At 30.4% G+C, this 17,675-nt stretch overlaps 3 protein-coding genes across 3 annotated transcripts; all 3 read left to right on the forward strand.

Annotated features, from left to right (window-relative positions):
* Positions 1-314: 314 nt before the first annotated feature.
* On the forward strand, positions 315-1,783 carry LOC101208736 (F-box/kelch-repeat protein SKIP30). Its single transcript, XM_011661471.2, has 2 exons — positions 315-399; positions 499-1,783. Exons 1-2 carry the CDS (start codon positions 315-317, stop codon positions 1,557-1,559), a joined length of 1,146 nt encoding a protein of 381 aa, XP_011659773.1. The 3' UTR covers positions 1,560-1,783.
* A 1,773-nt stretch (positions 1,784-3,556) lies between these two features.
* On the forward strand, positions 3,557-8,605 carry LOC101202938 (tRNA (guanine-N(7)-)-methyltransferase non-catalytic subunit wdr4). The gene is made up of 10 exons (XM_004146928.3): positions 3,557-3,753; positions 3,917-4,081; positions 4,302-4,485; positions 6,226-6,282; positions 6,362-6,432; positions 6,559-6,637; positions 6,717-6,776; positions 7,295-7,395; positions 7,481-7,541; positions 7,931-8,605. The coding sequence occupies exons 1-10, from the start codon at positions 3,620-3,622 to the stop codon at positions 8,312-8,314; spliced, it is 1,296 nt and encodes a 431-aa protein (XP_004146976.1). The 5' UTR covers positions 3,557-3,619; the 3' UTR covers positions 8,315-8,605.
* A 2,182-nt stretch (positions 8,606-10,787) lies between these two features.
* On the forward strand, positions 10,788-12,867 carry LOC101203170 (FCS-Like Zinc finger 8). Its single transcript, XM_004146929.3, has 3 exons — positions 10,788-11,159; positions 11,241-12,011; positions 12,570-12,867. Exons 2-3 carry the CDS (start codon positions 11,281-11,283, stop codon positions 12,646-12,648), a joined length of 810 nt encoding a protein of 269 aa, XP_004146977.1. The 5' UTR covers positions 10,788-11,159; positions 11,241-11,280; the 3' UTR covers positions 12,649-12,867.
* Positions 12,868-17,675: the final 4,808 nt, after the last annotated feature.

Genomic DNA, 17,675 nt, shown 5'->3' on the forward strand with positions numbered 1-17,675 from the left:
GAAAGTTGTTATGAAAAGAAAGAAATAACTTATTAAATGGGCAAAGATTTCATCTAAAGAAACACAATCTTTTCTCACATGCAAATTAAGGGGCCTTGTTTGTTTTCGAGTGCTTATATACAATTTTTTTTCCACTTAAAACTACTTTTATAACCACTTAGAAAATCAATCCATACTATCCCGCCCTAAGTTTTCCCATTTGAAAGCTTTATAAATAAAGAGATGACCAATTGTTACAGGGCTTCCCATAGTTCACTTAGTTTCATTCTATACACTGAACAAAATAATTATCTGTCATTGGTCAACATTCAGCAATGAAGATTCTGCTTACTCTTTATGATATCTTATATAATCTCGATTCCTCCATAATTTATATGTCCTTTTTGAGACTAGAAGAGGGTGCTGATTTACCTTTATTCATACCATATTTTTGTATTTTTGTTGATGTTTGGGCTTGGTAGCTAGCTAGCTACTGTGTGTAGATTGGAGACTGATCAGTACGTACAGAAGATAGTCTGGAACTGAATATCATGTCTAGCCTGATTGAAGGTCTTCCTCATGACGTTGCCCTCAGATGCCTTGCTTTTGTTCCATTTTACCTCCACGCCACGTTGGAGCAAGTTTGCCATTCGTGGAGAGATGCCATTTGTAGTGGCGAAATTTATAAAGTTCGATCTGAGTGTGGTACGGCGGAGGATTTGCTATTCGTATGCTGTCATGATGAAGAAAATAAATGGCAGTTTTATGATCCTATTGAAAACTTTTGGGTCACCCTCCCTGAACTTCCAGGGGGAAGAAAGCATTATTTTGGTGTTGTCTCCACTCATCAAAAGCTGTTTATTCTTGGTGGTCTCTTGATAAATGCTATTGATCCATCAATCGATGAAGATTTTTCATGCAATGAGGTATGGTCCTTCAACCCTATGACTCGAAAATGGTCAATACAAGCACCAATGCACGAGGCACGTTCATTGTTTGCTTGTGGTATTTTGGATGGAATGATCATTGTTGTAGGTGGCATGAATAAAAAATTTGAATCAACTCCCAAGGCAGAAATGTATGACCCTGTGAAGGATGTTTGGATTCAATTGCCTGACCTGCCTCGAATCTGTGATTCGGGCATTTGTATGGGAGTAGTAGTTGGGAGAAAAATGCACTTCATATACAAAGGATTGCCCATAGTTCAAACATTTGACACTGTGGAGTGGAGGTGGACAATTGAGGATTACAATTGGTTTTCCCACATCTGGTTGATGACTGCTGATAGAGATAGAATCTACATCATGAGCCAAGGATATATCTTCCTGCAAATTGGACAAGACAGCAAAGTTGTTATTTCAGCAGATCAGTTTAATCTGAATGATGGGATGGGGATGATTTGTTTCAGAGGAGAACTGTATGTGATTGGAGGAACACTTTACACCGACCGCGATTATGAATATCTGTCAGACGTGCACGTTCTTACACTGAGCAGTGATTTCAGAACATGCTGGATTACTATTGCTCCAATGAGTCGAGGATATGGAAGTGTTCTTGGTTGTGCAGCCTTGAGGGTTTAAGATTTGTATGCCTTTGTCTGTGTTTCCTAGTGATTTTATGACTCAGTGGGATTTTGTATGTTGTTGTCACTAGAATTATTATGTATGGTTGCATAGATGGAAAATAACTTGAGGGGGGATGGGAGGCTTGTTTAGAAGGATTTCACTTTGAAAAGTATGGCACTAATAGAATTTTATTGGTACTACTTAATTTGAAGCAAATTCAGAATTACAAATTTGGTATATATTGTTGTTATGCTTTGGAGGGGGTTTTCTTTTCTAAAAGCTTTGTGACTGTTTTTCAAAATTATGAACAACAGTACTATAGGCAGTTTGATTGAAGGGTTAACTTGAAATGAACCGTTTCTTTTTTTAAATAATTAAAAATTAATTTTAATAATAATATTATTATTAATTTCTTTTCCTGATTTACTTGAAAGAAAAAAAAGTTTTCAAAAAGTCATTTTTATTTAACTTTTTTAAATAAAATTATTTTAAATATTGGCATTATTATACAAATTAGGGAGATATTAACTCTTAAGTGCCATTTTTCTAAAGTTGACTGTAAGTGGTAGGCAAAGATAAAAACTTGGAAAGTTACCTAAATTTATTTTTGAAATACATTTTCTAGTATTTAATTTAAAAACAAATCATTTTTAAAAGCAATCATCAATTGAAATGTATTTTAATAGTTTTTTCTAAATAATTTTTTTAAAATGGTTATTTTTCAATTTAATAAAAGGGCTCTAAATATTTAAACTTTGTTTCATAGGAAAATAAAAAGTCTCCAATAAACTCATAACTAAGTACAAAAGCATTTTAAACTAAAAAAAAAAAAAAAAAAAGAGTTCAATTACAAATTTTATGGAGCATACATTTATTTTCTTGAATCCATCCCCCATTTTTATGATCTTATAAGAAATTACCAAGATAAAAATAGTGAGAAGAAGCCATGTTAAGGATAAGCACCCATTACTAGCTTGGATTAGTTTTGAAATTACCATTATTTCTTTGTTTTTCTAAAGAAGAAATATTTCAAGGTTACTTTTCGAAGAAATATCTATCTATTTCTTGATTACAAAATTAATCCAGGTATTTTTTTTAAAAAACTTTGTCTCTATCTAATCTATTAACTTTTCTGCCTTTTAAATTTAATTCTTCAACTTTGTTACTTACTTTACACACAACTAAAAAAACAAAAACTATTTTTGTACTACACTCAGATCAGTTAAATTTTATATATATGTATTTTAGGACTATTTTTTAGTTCAACATAAAGTGAGAGACCAAACTTGTAATCTGAAAATTAATAGTATACAACTCATGATACAATTTCTATAGTGGATTTCAGAATAAAACTAAATAAAAGGTTAAATTTGTAATCTTTTAGGGACGTTTGAGACAAGAACTACCTAACATTGTAACATGACTAAATTTTGTAACAATAAATATTATTTAAAAGTTTTCAATTAGTTACCTTAAATACAATGGTAAAACCTCTTTTTTATTTTATTTTATTATTTGCAACATTGTTTACTATTTATTTACCAAACAAAATAGTTTATGCACCAAATATATACAACTAAAATAATCCACATGACTAGAGTAACTCACTCCTTACCTCAAACATTCCCTTAAAATTTAGTTTAAATTTAAAGATTGGACACTTAATATTTTTTTAATAAATTATTTCATTCAAAATATTTGTTTAATTTAAAATGCTCTTATTTTATAGTTGTAATCATACCGATACCATAAATAGTACTTGAAATTATTGTCAATATATAATTATTTTGCATAAAACTTAATCAAAATAAACTTTCTTTCCAACACTATAAACTTATTTTAAAAATAACTTATTTTCTAAATTAAATACAAACACACTCCTTTCTAGTTTTGAAGCTACTATGTATCGATGTATTCTAAACAAAACATTAACCACAACCCCATGATGTGTAATGCAAGGGTGTTTTAGTAAATTCGTTGTTTGAAATACAAACAATTCCCCCCAATTTTCTAAGAAAAACCCTAATTTACAATTCTCCAAAACGCCCTAATTTTACTTTCAGTTCACCGGAAGAATGGAAGAAACGCCGGTAGATGAAGGAGATACCAATAAAGATGTTGAAGTTGCTCCGGCTTTAATTGCACTTCACCCATCCGAGAATTCTGTTGCCGTCGCCGTTGGCTCCGACCTGCGTGTATTCGATCTTGTGTGAGTTTCTTTTCCGGCTCCATTAGTTTTATCTTCTAAAAAAACTTGGATTCCTGGTACAATACGATTATATTCACTCTCTTTACACTACTTTAATTTAAAATTAAAATCGAACTGTACTTGCCATTGTAGCCCTGTTGAATTACTTTCTCGTTAACTGCAGAGGTAATTGTGCGGTTTCTTTGGTTGATGAATCTGGGCCACCGTATCATAAAGACTCCATTAGAACGATTTGTTATGGTTCGAAAGGGCAGCTTTTTATATCTGCTGGTGATGATAAGACTGTTAAGATTTGGTCTACTGAGTCTTGGCGCTGTATTTATAATGTGTAAGTTTTTTTTCCTCTTCGGTGCTGCCTCTTTTTTCTGGGTGATTTATTGCGGGGATGTTCATTGACTGTGGCTTATATATTGGGCAAATTTCATTCTTTTTTGTTATTATAATACGTATGGTAGCTTCTGGATTATCTGGATTGTAACAGCAGCTGCATGCTTTCTCGATTTGTTTTTCCTTGTGTAATACTGGAATTTTCGTAATACTCCTGACAGGGTTTCTGAAAAACGGGTGAGTGCCGCTGCAATTAGCCCTAATGGTCTGCACGTTTGTTTTGCCGACAAGTTTGGGGTTATCTGGGTTGTGGATCTTGATGGAGGAGTTGATGGGAATCAACCTCTCGTCAATAAGAAGGCAGTGTCATTGCTATCACATTATTGCAGTATAATAACTAGCTTGGTAAGCAGTTCTCTGTTACCCCAACCCGGTTTCTGTATCTAGTCATGTTTGTTTTCTTGGCATCTCCGGCGAAATGAGGGAACTATTTTGTCTTGATTATTTCAACTTTCGCGATGGTGCATCTGTCACTTTTCTTCGCTCCTGCAACCCATTTCGCTGACTTGTCTTTATGTTTTCTTTCAATGCTTAATACTCTGACTTCTAGAATATTAATTGTCATATTCTTATGTAAAGGCCTTCATACTTATATACACGGAGAAATGAACTTTTAACCTGAAATGTTGGTTTTCATCATTTCCCTCTATATTTTTCGTTTTTGGAGAGACTCAATTTTCCTTTTCCGAGAGTTGAATTGTTAAGGGTGTAATAAAGTTGGGCAGCTCGTGGTTGGTCATCCCACTAAATGTTTTGAGCTTTATCCAATGAATTGCATTGTACAAAAAAAGTTGTGGACTTGGATTACAAAAATTCATTGCTTAGAGAGTGGGCAAGTAAATGTGATAGAGCACCACAGTAGTGCTCGTATATATTGATAGGAAGTAAACAATTACAGAAGCAAAAAGAACTGATGAAACCAATTCTTGAACAACAAGAAAAATAACCAGAAATAAACAGACCAAGAACTTGCCCAATCAAGGACGAACTCAATCCCCACCCTTTCTGCTTTCCTTTCTTTCAAGGAATTCCACAGAATTCTTACTCACAAAAAGCTCACCTCTCTCCCTCCCCGTACTTCCTATTTCAATCCTTTTTTCCAAACTAACTGTGGGCCCACCAGTGTGGTCCCTTTTCCTTTGGTTTCTTTCCTCACTCGCATGTGTCTTCACATTTTTCTCTCTTCTACTATATTTGATATAATCGGAGGTTTAACAAAATGACTATTTAAAGAGAATCTTGATAGTTCACTTTTGGAAGAAAATTTAGAGGATTGTGATTGATGTGATCAATTTCACTTATTTGTAAGAAGCAAGAAAGGGCAGTTTATGTGAATAATATTTTCCTTCGCACGAGACTTTCTGGATTGTCTTAAAGCAAATTTATATGGGGTTATGCATGTAGTGCAAAATATTCGTACACCAAATACCAATATGGGGCAATTGGAGGACATGAGTATCCAAACACCATCATATATTTCATGTCGAGGAGGTTTTATCTAAAAGATCCAAAGGAAAAATAAATGAGATATCTTTATATGGCTTACAAGGGGATTGGTTCTTCTAGAGGAGTAATGCGTCCTTGTAGGTTCTTTGCTAGTGGGGTGGGGCATTTGCTGCAAAGTAGCTTCAGAGGACCATCACTCTTTCTTGATTTATGGTCAGGTTGCACATATAAAGCTTCATGGCCAGCCAACAATGTGGTGGGGTTATTTTGAAATTACATTGAATTTTTACATTTTAACGTTGAAGGAGTGATTTGTGGAGAACTAGGGCTTTGATTCTCTTTGATACATATGATTGCGCATAACTGGAGGATATTATGTTACATAGTTGTTTATGGGTGCAAGGTATCAGAAGGTTCACATATGCATATAGTTCTTGTTTGTACTTGCATTTTAAAATTCCTTTTTGTGAAATTTCCTTTTCCTATTCAAAAGCCAAAAAACTAAAGTGTGATGAGGTTTTTGCATACGATGCTATCATGCCATGAGATATTTATAATGGTGGGAAATGTTTCTGCTGTTTTGCTGTTTGTACGGTTTTCATGCAATTACACTCATAAATAATGTCTTTATTTTTGCAGAAATTCTCACTGGATGGTCGGTTCTTAGTCAGTGCGGACCGTGATTTTAAAATTCGGGTAATCGTACTCTATCATGAATTATGACAGTAACTCATTGAAGTTCGGGTTTTTGAAAACGGTGTTGCTTTCTTTGAAGGTTACAATGTTTCCCACAAAACCGGTGAATGAAGCTCATGAGATTCAAAGTTTCTGTCTAGGCCACACTGAGTGAGTTTCTATGATCTAAATCTAATATTATTACAAAATAAAGGTGGATGGTCAGTAGTGGTGTCATTTTTAAGTGACATTTCCTTTGATTTTGATTCATATGTTTATTCCATTTGCCTTTTCAAGTTTCGTATCCTGCATAGCCTTCGTTTCCAACCTGCAGTGCTCACATGGGTTTCTTATCTCTGGAAGTGGTGATTCAACTGTAAGACAGTCTCATATGAACTCCTAATGTGCTCTTGGTGCAATATGTGAAATATAATCATATTTTGTGGCTTTCTCAGGTACGCTTGTGGGATATTCTCTCTGGATCACTCCTTGACACTTGCGAGATTGGAGATAAGGTGTTTCCGTTGTCATGAGCTTATTCTGAACCTTAACTCTCACTTCGATAGTTTTTTTAAATCGAGTTTGATGAATTTGACATTTAATAATACTAGGTTTCTCTGGGAGTTATTACCTTGATTGACAAGATACTTGTTAACTTAGGGCCTATTTGGATTGACTCGAGGAAAAAAATGTTTTTTAAAAAAACTCATTTTTAGTTAAATTCTTTTGATAAAAATTATTTAAAACACACTTCAAAAGCTATTTTAATTGATTGCCAAACACTCAATTATTTTCTTAGATGACTTATTTTTTAAAATTAAGCACTTGAAAATGTATTCCAAACACACTCTTAGACAAGAGATTATTGTATTCTATATTAAGATTGATGTGAAATATTAACTTTGGATTGTTTGGGGTTTCTCTCTTCCGTGACTCTCTAGAAAAAAGTGTGCATCCTTCTCTTTTGTGCCTTTGTTGTATGGTTTTTGACTTCCTTCTTCACAACTTGATTTCTCTCACCAAATTACTGAAGGTAGAATTATTAGATTCTAAAGAAAGAGAGGGATGCCATTCAGCTGTCACAAGTCTCTGCACGATAGCCGATGGTGCCCTTGTTGCAGTGGCGGTTCAAAGGCAATCTTCCTCCTCTATGCTCTTTTTTCTTCTTTGGTGGAGTCTACCATTGAATTTCTGTCCTAATTATTATTTTTCTTTGTAGCTTGCATGGAATAATTCTACTGAACTGTGACCTGTCAAATCATACTCTATCCGTAGTCAAGGTAACTCATGGGAAGCGGGGCAATCTTTATGCTTATTGTGATTGGGGTTCTCCAGATTAGTATTTTACAAACTTGTGGACGATCTACACTGATTTTTTGCCTTTTCCCCTCCCTAAAGACTTTTTTTTTTTTTTGGGGGGGGGAAGTAGTTGGAGTTGGGGGAGTGGAAGTGGAACTTTATCCTTGTTTGGTCCGAGGAGTTCATGGGCCTGATGATTACAAAACATTAGTTTTATCTTCTATTAACTTCTTAGACTCTTAGACTCCAAGACTTCACAACTCTTTGGGTTTCACGAATTCTACGCCTTATCTCAAGACAGGCACATAGCATAATTTATTTAGTCCATGTATCCAGATGAAATTGATTTGTGACAATTTTGATATTTCAGGTGGTTTCTATAAGTGAGGAGACATTCATTCCGACTAGCCTATCGACCAGTTGCTCGACTGGGTACCTATGGATGGTAACTGGTGTATCCAGTTTGCACAATTTGGGGCACTCCTCTCTAGCCCATGTTAAGGTCATGAGTGGTTTCAACAAGGACAATTCCACTGCAAATGACGTATCCGTGGTAGAAGATGATGCAATACCAGGGGGAACAAAGCTACTTGAAAAATTGCAGGGAGGCATAACATTCGACGAAAAAGTGTTCTTGGCAGCTGCTGAAGCTGTCAAAACTGCAATGAGTAATTTGTTGACTAAGAAACAATACTCCATCGAGAAGCGTGACTTCAGAAAGAGAACAAGAAATGATAGGAAGCTTAAACAATGATATGAGTATTCAACAGTGTTCCAACACATCAACAACAGCCATCCTGTTTCATGTAAAATTTGCTCTTTATTCAACTTTTTTTTTGGCTTAACAGAAGCCTTTTAGTTCTTAGATTATATTGTGATAATGTTTTTTAATTTATTCTCCAAAAGTAACTTGACGTGCTTTAGCCGCAGTTTTCTTTGTCAAAGCCATATCAGTAATACCCAATAGGAAATTAAGTTTGATTTTGAAGGAGATTATGTTCAACTACCAAAATAGTCCTCAATGGATGAAAACTAATTTTTTTTCCTTCTTTTTTGTTAAATTATAAGTTTAGAGGACTTGAATCTCAGCTGGCAAAAGGATACCAATTTGAAGGGGGCAGGTAAGCAATAATTAACACAATTTTTTGTAATGATTTAGAGCAATTAATTATGGAGTTTAGCTGGATTTGAAATTCCATCTACATCAAATGTCAATAATTGAGGAAATATTAAAACATAAGAGTGGGTGAAATTGAATGAGAAAAGGACAAGCAAGCAATCTTCCTTTTGTTTATTTATCCTTTCTCAAACAATTTAATAACACATATATCTACTTCTTCACGTAACACCAAACTACTCTCCCCATCTACGTGGTCTTCTTATATTTAGCTAGTAATGGTAGGCGATTGGATTATCCGTGTAATTTTTGTACTAAAAAGAGTTCACCATTGTATTATGACCGATAAAAATTATGAAGAACACTGATAAGATGAATCTAAATCATGTAAACGTTACCAAAAGTCAAGATGGTAGAATGGGATAAATTTCAACCCACTTTCATTTAGCAAGTTTTTAAGATACCACTTTAAAACTTAATAAACTAAGTTTAAAACTAAAATTGAAAAATTTGAATATACTATTAAAATTTATCCACATGCATAAATGATATTTAAGTAAAAAGAAAATGATAAAATATATATAGTACAAGAATAAAATAATTGCATATATAGATATATAAAATATGAATAGATTATTTATTTATTAATTTTAAAATTTCACTTAATCATTATACTAAATTTAATTAATAAACACATACACAATAGAATCCGAGTAAATCGACCTTAATAAAGAAAAATATTAAAATTTAGGGTTAAAATTAAGATTAAAATGTTATAATAATTAAAATTAAAAAAGAAGTGTTGGGTAAAATTGTAATGAAGAATGAATAGATAATATTTATAAAAGAAAAGAAAAGGAATGGGAATTATGTAAACCTATAAGTGCGTGCCTTTTATTCATTTCTACGTTTCAGTGTGTTTGCACGAGCTGTGTCAGAAGCTCACAACTTCTTATGTTTACTTCAAAGATTCCAACATTATTGTTCACTTCTTTTTTTTCTTTTCTTTTTATTATCTTTATTTCTTTATATATATATATATATATATATATATATATATACCTATTTGTTATAATCTTTTTAAAAACATTTTTGTAAGTTGGGATAAAAACCAAGAAATATAGGCCATGTATCGCCAAAATGACTGCTTGTCTGCTAGAGATAATGTGTGTGAAGATGTTGTTCATGGAACAGGAAATATGGTGGATATATCTATTAAAGAATATTATTCATAAAAACACCTTTAAAATTTGTTATTTGTTGAGTAGAATTTTGTTATTTGTTGAGTAGAATTTTGTAATAATCCAAGTTTGTTTGTAGTATTGGAACAATGAGATAAAACAAATATAGGAATGTAATATATAATTTTAGAACCTAATTAAAAAGTAAAAAAGTCAAAAGGGTAATAGTGTAATATTTAAAAAATATAGAGATGTGTTTGGAAAATTAGAAAAATAGAGGGGGCAACTTTTGTAGAATTTGAACAAATATATTAAGAAATGTCCCCACCAAAAGAAGGGGTAATCTAAAAAGTGAGAGAGTGAGGACAAAAGTTCACGTGATATAAGTATTAGAATAAACTCTCACACTACTATTTCTACTACACGACAACCAATTACTATTAAGAATCCAACTTCAATCCTATTGAACCCCTCATCCATGTGTTTATGTGTCAAATGAGATATACTTCAAAACAAACTATCCAACGCATTAACTTAGTAATCACGGTTTTACAAATTCTAAAATAGACACTAAGCTTTCAAAGTTAATGAACACTATGTTATTAACCTCAACAAGAAAGATAAGATTGGTTAGTGAGTTTTGTTTTGTTTTGCTTTGTTTTGCTTTCTGGGTCATTGTGATATTATATAAATAGATTAATAACCAAGTCAGAAAGTAATTGATTTAGAAAAAAAAAAGAAGTTAGACAGAGAGAGAGAGAGAATGGTATGAAAGAAAAGAGATAAGGTTTGTTTTTATATTTGAATTAGTCTTAATAATTCCACTAATTATATCAAATTAATTACCCAACTTTTGGAGTGAAAAAAGGAGCCATTTTTGGAGTTGTCTTTTTTTGTGGGACTGTCTCTCTTCTTTTATTTATTTCACTCTAAATCCACTTTTTTTTTCTCTCCCATTTTCAACTCTTCTTTTTCTTCTTCTTCTTCTTCTTCTTCTTCTTCTTGTAAAATATAATTCTCTGAAGAAAAAAAAAGAAAAAAAAAAACTCTGTCTATTTTCTCAATTTCCATGTCCATCATTCCAATGCTTCCACACACCGTTGGATTTGTTTTGATCAACGGTGGCAATTAGTTCTTTCTTGTTCTTTTTCTTCTACCTCTTTACCAAAAACAGCCATGGAAGCCACTGAAGTTTAATTCAACATCTGTTTATCTTTTTAAAGATTTTCTTCTGAAAAAAAAATACAAAATTGATTGCCCACTTCCCATATCCAAAACCCAGAAAGCTTGGATTTTTTCAGGTATTTTTGTACTGAATTTTTTCTGGGTTTGGTTTTGTTTAATTTGTTATGAGATCTGATTTTTTTGTTATTTTTTTTCAGGTGGGAGGTTTTTGAAAAATAGGGTGGGAAAAAAGGGAAGATGTTGAGGAATAGATCTAGAGCTGTAAGTGGAAAACAAGCATTAATGGCAGAAAATCAAGTTTCAAGATTTTCTTCTTATTCATATACAAAACCACTTGAAAATTCCTTGTTTGGATCACCAAAATACAAAGCCTTTTCACCAACAAAAAGAGGAATTGATGATCATAATTCTGTTATTAGCCCAACTTCTGTTCTTGATTCCAACAATAAACCATTTTTCTCTTTACAAAATCCCTTCATCAAATTACCAAATCCCAAAATTATTGCAAAAACTACCAGAGTTTCCCCAGAAATAATTTCAGGCCCGAAAAAGCCCATTGGGCTTGCTTTAATTGAGGACAAAAACGATGATTCCAAGCCCACTAAGAGTGTTATTTTTGGTGCTAAACTTCGTGTACAAATCCCTCCACCAGGTTCCGCCGTGGACGGTGGCGGTAATCATAATAATAATGGGTCGTTGATGACAGTGAAGGAGATGGAGGTTTGTGAAGAGTATACTTGTGTTAAAAGACATGGGCCTAATGCTAAAATCACTCATATTTTTGATAATTTTGTGGTTAAAACCATGGTTGATGATTATTATCATTATGGTTCTTCACGTAATTTTTCTACGGCGGATTGGAGAAAGAAGAAGAAGAAGATGAACAACAACAACAATAACAGCTTTCTTAGGTTTTGTTATACTTGGAAGAATGATCTTCAACTCACCAATGATATCTATATTTACAGGTAAACATACAACTTATCTATTTCGTTATTTGTTTTCGTTCTTGTTAGATCTTAAAACACCCTTTTTAAAGCAATAAAGTTTAGAGAATTAAGTTGTATTTTTTAAAGCAAGAAAGATTTGAAAAGTATTGTAATTAAAAATGGTGAGAAAATTAGTATAATTTTGAATTGACAATATTTTTTAGTTGCAAGTATAATTATGTTGAGTAGTACTATAATTTGTTTTATTATTTTACTTCTTTGTACATGGAAATAAATTTCAAATAACATTTATTCAAAGTTTCTTTTTTTCTTTTACATTTATTATGAATTTTTTTGGTAAAATTAAAAAAAAAAATTAGATGAGAAAGTAAAAAAGTTAGCTTATACATACGAAAAAAAAAAAATAACAAGATATATGTATGATATAAGTTGAATCTTTGTTTGAACATAAAGTTGGATTTGTTTTTACCAATTATGGTTACTAAAAACAGCAAACTTTTGTAGTACTAAGAAGAAAAAATACACATGGTTGTGAATTATATAATATATTAATCAGCCATTGTTGTGAATTTGCAGAGGTGAGAAAGCTTTTTGTAGCCATGAATGTCGCAACCAAGAGATGCTTTTGGATGAAGAAGATGAAGATGAAGATTGATCTTGATTATAATCATTTTCTTCTTCCATTACATAATTTTCACAAAATTCATGAATTTTTTTCTCTTTCTTTTGGGTTTTGTTTTTTTTCTTTTTCCTCTCATGCAGATAGAGATAAAGAGGGAAAGGTGTTTGTAGAGAGAGAGATAAACTATGATTAAAAAAATATGTTCAATATTTTGACTAATATGATTGCTTGCTTTGGCTTTTACTAAACAAATATTTGAGTTATTATTATTATTATTATTTAAATATTATTTGATAATGTGTAATTGAAAGCAAACCCTAACTTTTTTATTTTTTATTTTTGTCTACTTTCACTTTAATGATTATATGCATACACATACATATATATATATATATATATACACACACCTTTTTGGACCATTTGTATTTTATTACATTGGGGGAATAAGATTCCTATTTTTCATATCTTGATGACTTATCCTTTCCTTTTCTCTTTTTATTTTTTTCTCTTTCTGTTTAATTGGTTTAAGTTTAATTTTAATTAATTACCAATTAATTACACCTTAACAAAGATTACTCTTGGAGTTTAATGACTAATTGGGTGGGGTCTAGTTTCAATTGAATTAGTTTAGTTGATAAATTTTCTTACCTTCTCCAGGTTGCATGAGGACTTCACCTCGAAGAGATGATATTACTTATAAAGTTTTTTAAACTTATATTTGGGTTATTCAATTTTATTATCAATTACATCCGAATTTGAGTTGTATTTAAAGACAATTGCCTAGATGATAAAAATATTTTTAAAAAACTACATATTGCATCATTTTTGCAATAATTTTTTTGTATATTGTAAATATGACGAGTAGTTAGTGCTATAAAAAACAATTTAGAAAGTTATTAACATTTAAATCATTTATTTTTTAAAATTATATTTCAAATACACACCATAAATTGAAGCTAAAATAATCCAAATAATTATACAGACTAAATGGATAAAATTTGAAACTTCATATTTTAAACCCAATATGATTACTCTAATGAAGTCTTGTAAATGTATTAATTTTGATAAGCAAATCATTTTAAAATCTTCCTTGGGATTAGTACAAGATTTTACAATTGAAAACAACTTTGGAGATTAAGAACATATAACTTCATTTTTTTTCAAGGTTTAATTAATCTTTGTAATTTGAGAAAAGAAAAGAGGGCAAAAGAGGTAACTTAGAGAAAAATAAAAACAAATTTAAAGTAAGACAAATTGAGAGGATAGTAATGGTTCTTTTCATTCTTTTTTTCCCTTAGTTTCATCCCTAATTTCAACCCATCTTTTTCATTTGTCAAAATCTATACAATTCATTTAATTCCAAAGGAAAAAACAAAGAAAGAAAAGAAAAAACTATTTAAATTTCCTTTCTCACAAGTTTTTCAACATATTGCATCATTATAATTATATTTTGTTAGAGAGCTAATATGATACAATATAATTCTATTCCTCATTTTCTGTTTTCAAATACCATACTTTGGATTTTGGATAAGTATATTACACAAACACATGATTTACTTTAAAAAATATTTTAATTATTAGTAAAAATTTTAAAAGAATTTTAAAAATTAAACAATTAATGTTGTAATAACTCGATGAACTAAAAGTTATAATTTTATATCTAACAATTCTTTAAACATTAAATTTTGTATCCAATAGAACGTTTAATGTATTAAATTTTGTAAAAATTAATTGGTGATTGATTTATTATTAGATATAAAATTGAATTTTACTTATATTAAATTTTAAGTTTCATATATACATAATTTTTTTGACAAAAAAATTGTCCAAAACAGACATATTAAATATAAAATTGAAAATAATTATTTTCATTTAAACACTCATAGTTATTTTGTAAAAACATTTACTATTTGACATGAAATTACTCAAAAGGATCGAATGAAATACTATGAGCTAATATAAATTAAAATAATGGTTGTCAAAGTTGATCATACGAAGTGGTTTTTAAATTGGCCGTCACTAAAAGTGGTGGTCGAAGGTTCGACGAATGGAGTTCACCAAAGATGGTGGACAAAGTTTCTCAATAATGGTGGCCAAGGTTTCACATACAATTTAGGGAGAGACCAATAATTAAAGTATTCAAAATTAATTATTCAAAAAGTTTGATTTAAGTGTTCCTTTCCTATCCACCAACTTATTTTATAAACTCATTTTTATGAATGGACTTGATTAATATATAAACTGACTTATCTTTCAAATTAAAACACTTGAAAATGTATTTTAAAACACACACTTAAAACTAATTAATTCAAAGTCAATTATATTAATTATATCATTTGTAATAATTTTCTCTCAATCAAAATTAAGTTTTCAATGAATCTTCAAATATGAAAATGTTATTAAAAATAAGTTTAGTTAAACGATAATCATCATAAATGTAACGAAAATTAGGGTATATCAATAAAATATGATAATAGTAGGAGGGGACGTTCTGCCCCTACATAATGATAAAATTTGTGGAAGGGTTGGTATTTCTTAATAAAAATTTTGGACTTCATGAATATGACAAAAGGGAGAGGTTAAGTACTTTTTCTTCTTCATCATCATCTTTAATGATGTGTCAAAGAATGATATTGAGTTTCTTTCCTCAAAGGCATTGCCTTTAGAACTAATGCTTACATATATTGATAAGGAATATATATCTATTGTGTTAAAAGGAAACATATATATTTTCTTTTTTTTGTTGAAAAAAGGAAAAGTCATGGTTAACTTCATGTTTAATTTTCTTAGAATTATTATTCAAAAATTTGAAATACATCATTTATTGATAAATTATTTTATTTTATAAGTCCCTTATAGTTCTTAAATGTTTATTTTTTGACAATCGACCAAAGAAGGTAGTATGAACAATTTAGGTTATATTATGCAAAATACTTCTAAACTTGGTATACTATATATAAATATTTTGAACTACTAAAAAGTAGAAATGTTTTTTTTGAGTATACGAATAACAATCGATAATAATCATTAAAAAATATCATCAAACTTTTAAATTGTGCACTAATATTCTAAAAGTTTAGGTACAAAAACATTCTAACTTAGTATATAATGATCAATTTGTTTAAAGTTTAGACTTTGCAAGAACGTAATATACAACAATTTTCTCACACAACAACTTCATGTTACAACTTAAAAGCATAAAATCTCACTAAATTCCACGAGGAAAAGAAAAAAAAAACCAATTTTAGTTTCTCTTTCTTTTTAATGGATATTTTTTAATGAGATAAACAAACGTCAAACAAATAAATAATAGTTATTATAAATACCATGAATATATAAATACCTATTATTTCACCATGTCATGTGTCTTATGATTGTAGATTCATAGGATGCATTTGGAGAGGAAAAGAGTCATGGGAGAAAATAATTATGATAATTCAAGGATTACGATAATCCATAACCCTAGTGTTATAATAATATGTGTTTGGAAGAAGGAATATGAAGAATGATAGTGTTATGATAGTATGTATTTGAAGGAGAGATTACTATTGTAATATTATTGTAATATGTATTTTCTGGGTTTTGATTGTAGTGTTATTATAACATGTGTTTAAGGGAAGAGTTATTAATGTAGTATTTTGATAATAATAAGCATTTGGAGGGGAGGATTACATTAAAAGATTTGTGATTTTTTATATATATAAAATAAACAATATTAATATATGTATTTATGGTAAATCATATAATTTTTTTAAAAATAAACAGTATTAATATATGTAATTAAAACTATATTATGAAATGAATGCAATCATATCAGTGCCATTAGTAGCAACTAACGATAGAATGTTATGAACGCATTTAGTAGAGATGCAAATTCGTGTTTCGTCCCTTAGAAATTCTAGATCAACACTTTGTTGGAAAAAAAAGCTTAGGAAAGTGTTAAAAATGAAATTGGTTAACCTAATCACAAACTTTGAATTTTGGTTGATGGATCTTGAAAATTTATTCAAACCATAATTTTCCTAAGTAAATTTTTCGAAGCCTCCTTGCAAAAAAAATCGTAATAAAGATACAACGCGGTTAGGGTGGGTCATTTATGGTTCTCTTTAATACCTTATGATAGGAGAAGTTTGTAAAACTGATTGTGTATGTAAGAACTTGTGAACGTATTTTCCTATACATTATACTATTGAACTAATTACACCTTTTTATAATCTATATCGCAGTAATGTGCGTGTAATATGATTTTTTTCTTATAAAGTTTTTTTTTTATTGTACCAACCTAATGTGCGTCTTAGACCTACATTGACGTTTTACAGTTTTACTGACTTACTTTTTTTTTTTTAATTTATTATTCTACTTGAAATTTGCAACGAAATCGAAAGATTGTTAGAATTTTCCAAATATGATGTTTACAAAAATTTGAAGTGTTGAGTTTAGAGACAAGATGTGGTATGAAAACATTGTTATTTTCTAAAGTGTACATATATTTTTAAAATTTTCTACACAAGTAAAGCTGCTTATGAAATTTAAATACGAAAATAATGAAATTGGCGATTTGTATCTAATAACAATTTACCTCGATGCAAAAAAAATTGGCGATTACGGTGGAGAAGAGAGAGAATATGCGGGATTAAGATACCTAATCCCCACTTACGGTAAACCGAGACCCAAACAAGGATTGAACTTTTGACCCAATCCTAATCCCCCATATTCCTCACCTCGAAACACACCCTTAGTGTACGTCATGTGTCAAACAAACATGGTATCTTAGTGGTTTATCTAATGACACATTCTACTTGTTAAGTTGCCTTGTGACATTTGGTGGGTTTGTAACTATGAACCATGTGGAAAGTGGAGAAATTTTAAGATTTTCTTATTTCTTTTATTTATTTATATATCATATTATTTTAATATAGTATTTTTTTCGATTTTTTATTCCAGTTGTTCCATGTTTTCACACCAATAATGATGTTATTGATAAACTAAAAAAAAAAATCAATTTTAGAGAAGTGTTAGACAATAGATTGAAGTATAGAAGAGACAAAATGAAAGAAGGA

The sequence above is a fragment of the Cucumis sativus genome, chromosome 7 (assembly GCF_000004075.3).
Source record: "Cucumis sativus cultivar 9930 chromosome 7, Cucumber_9930_V3, whole genome shotgun sequence".
Lineage (NCBI taxonomy): Eukaryota > Viridiplantae > Streptophyta > Magnoliopsida > Cucurbitales > Cucurbitaceae > Cucumis > Cucumis sativus.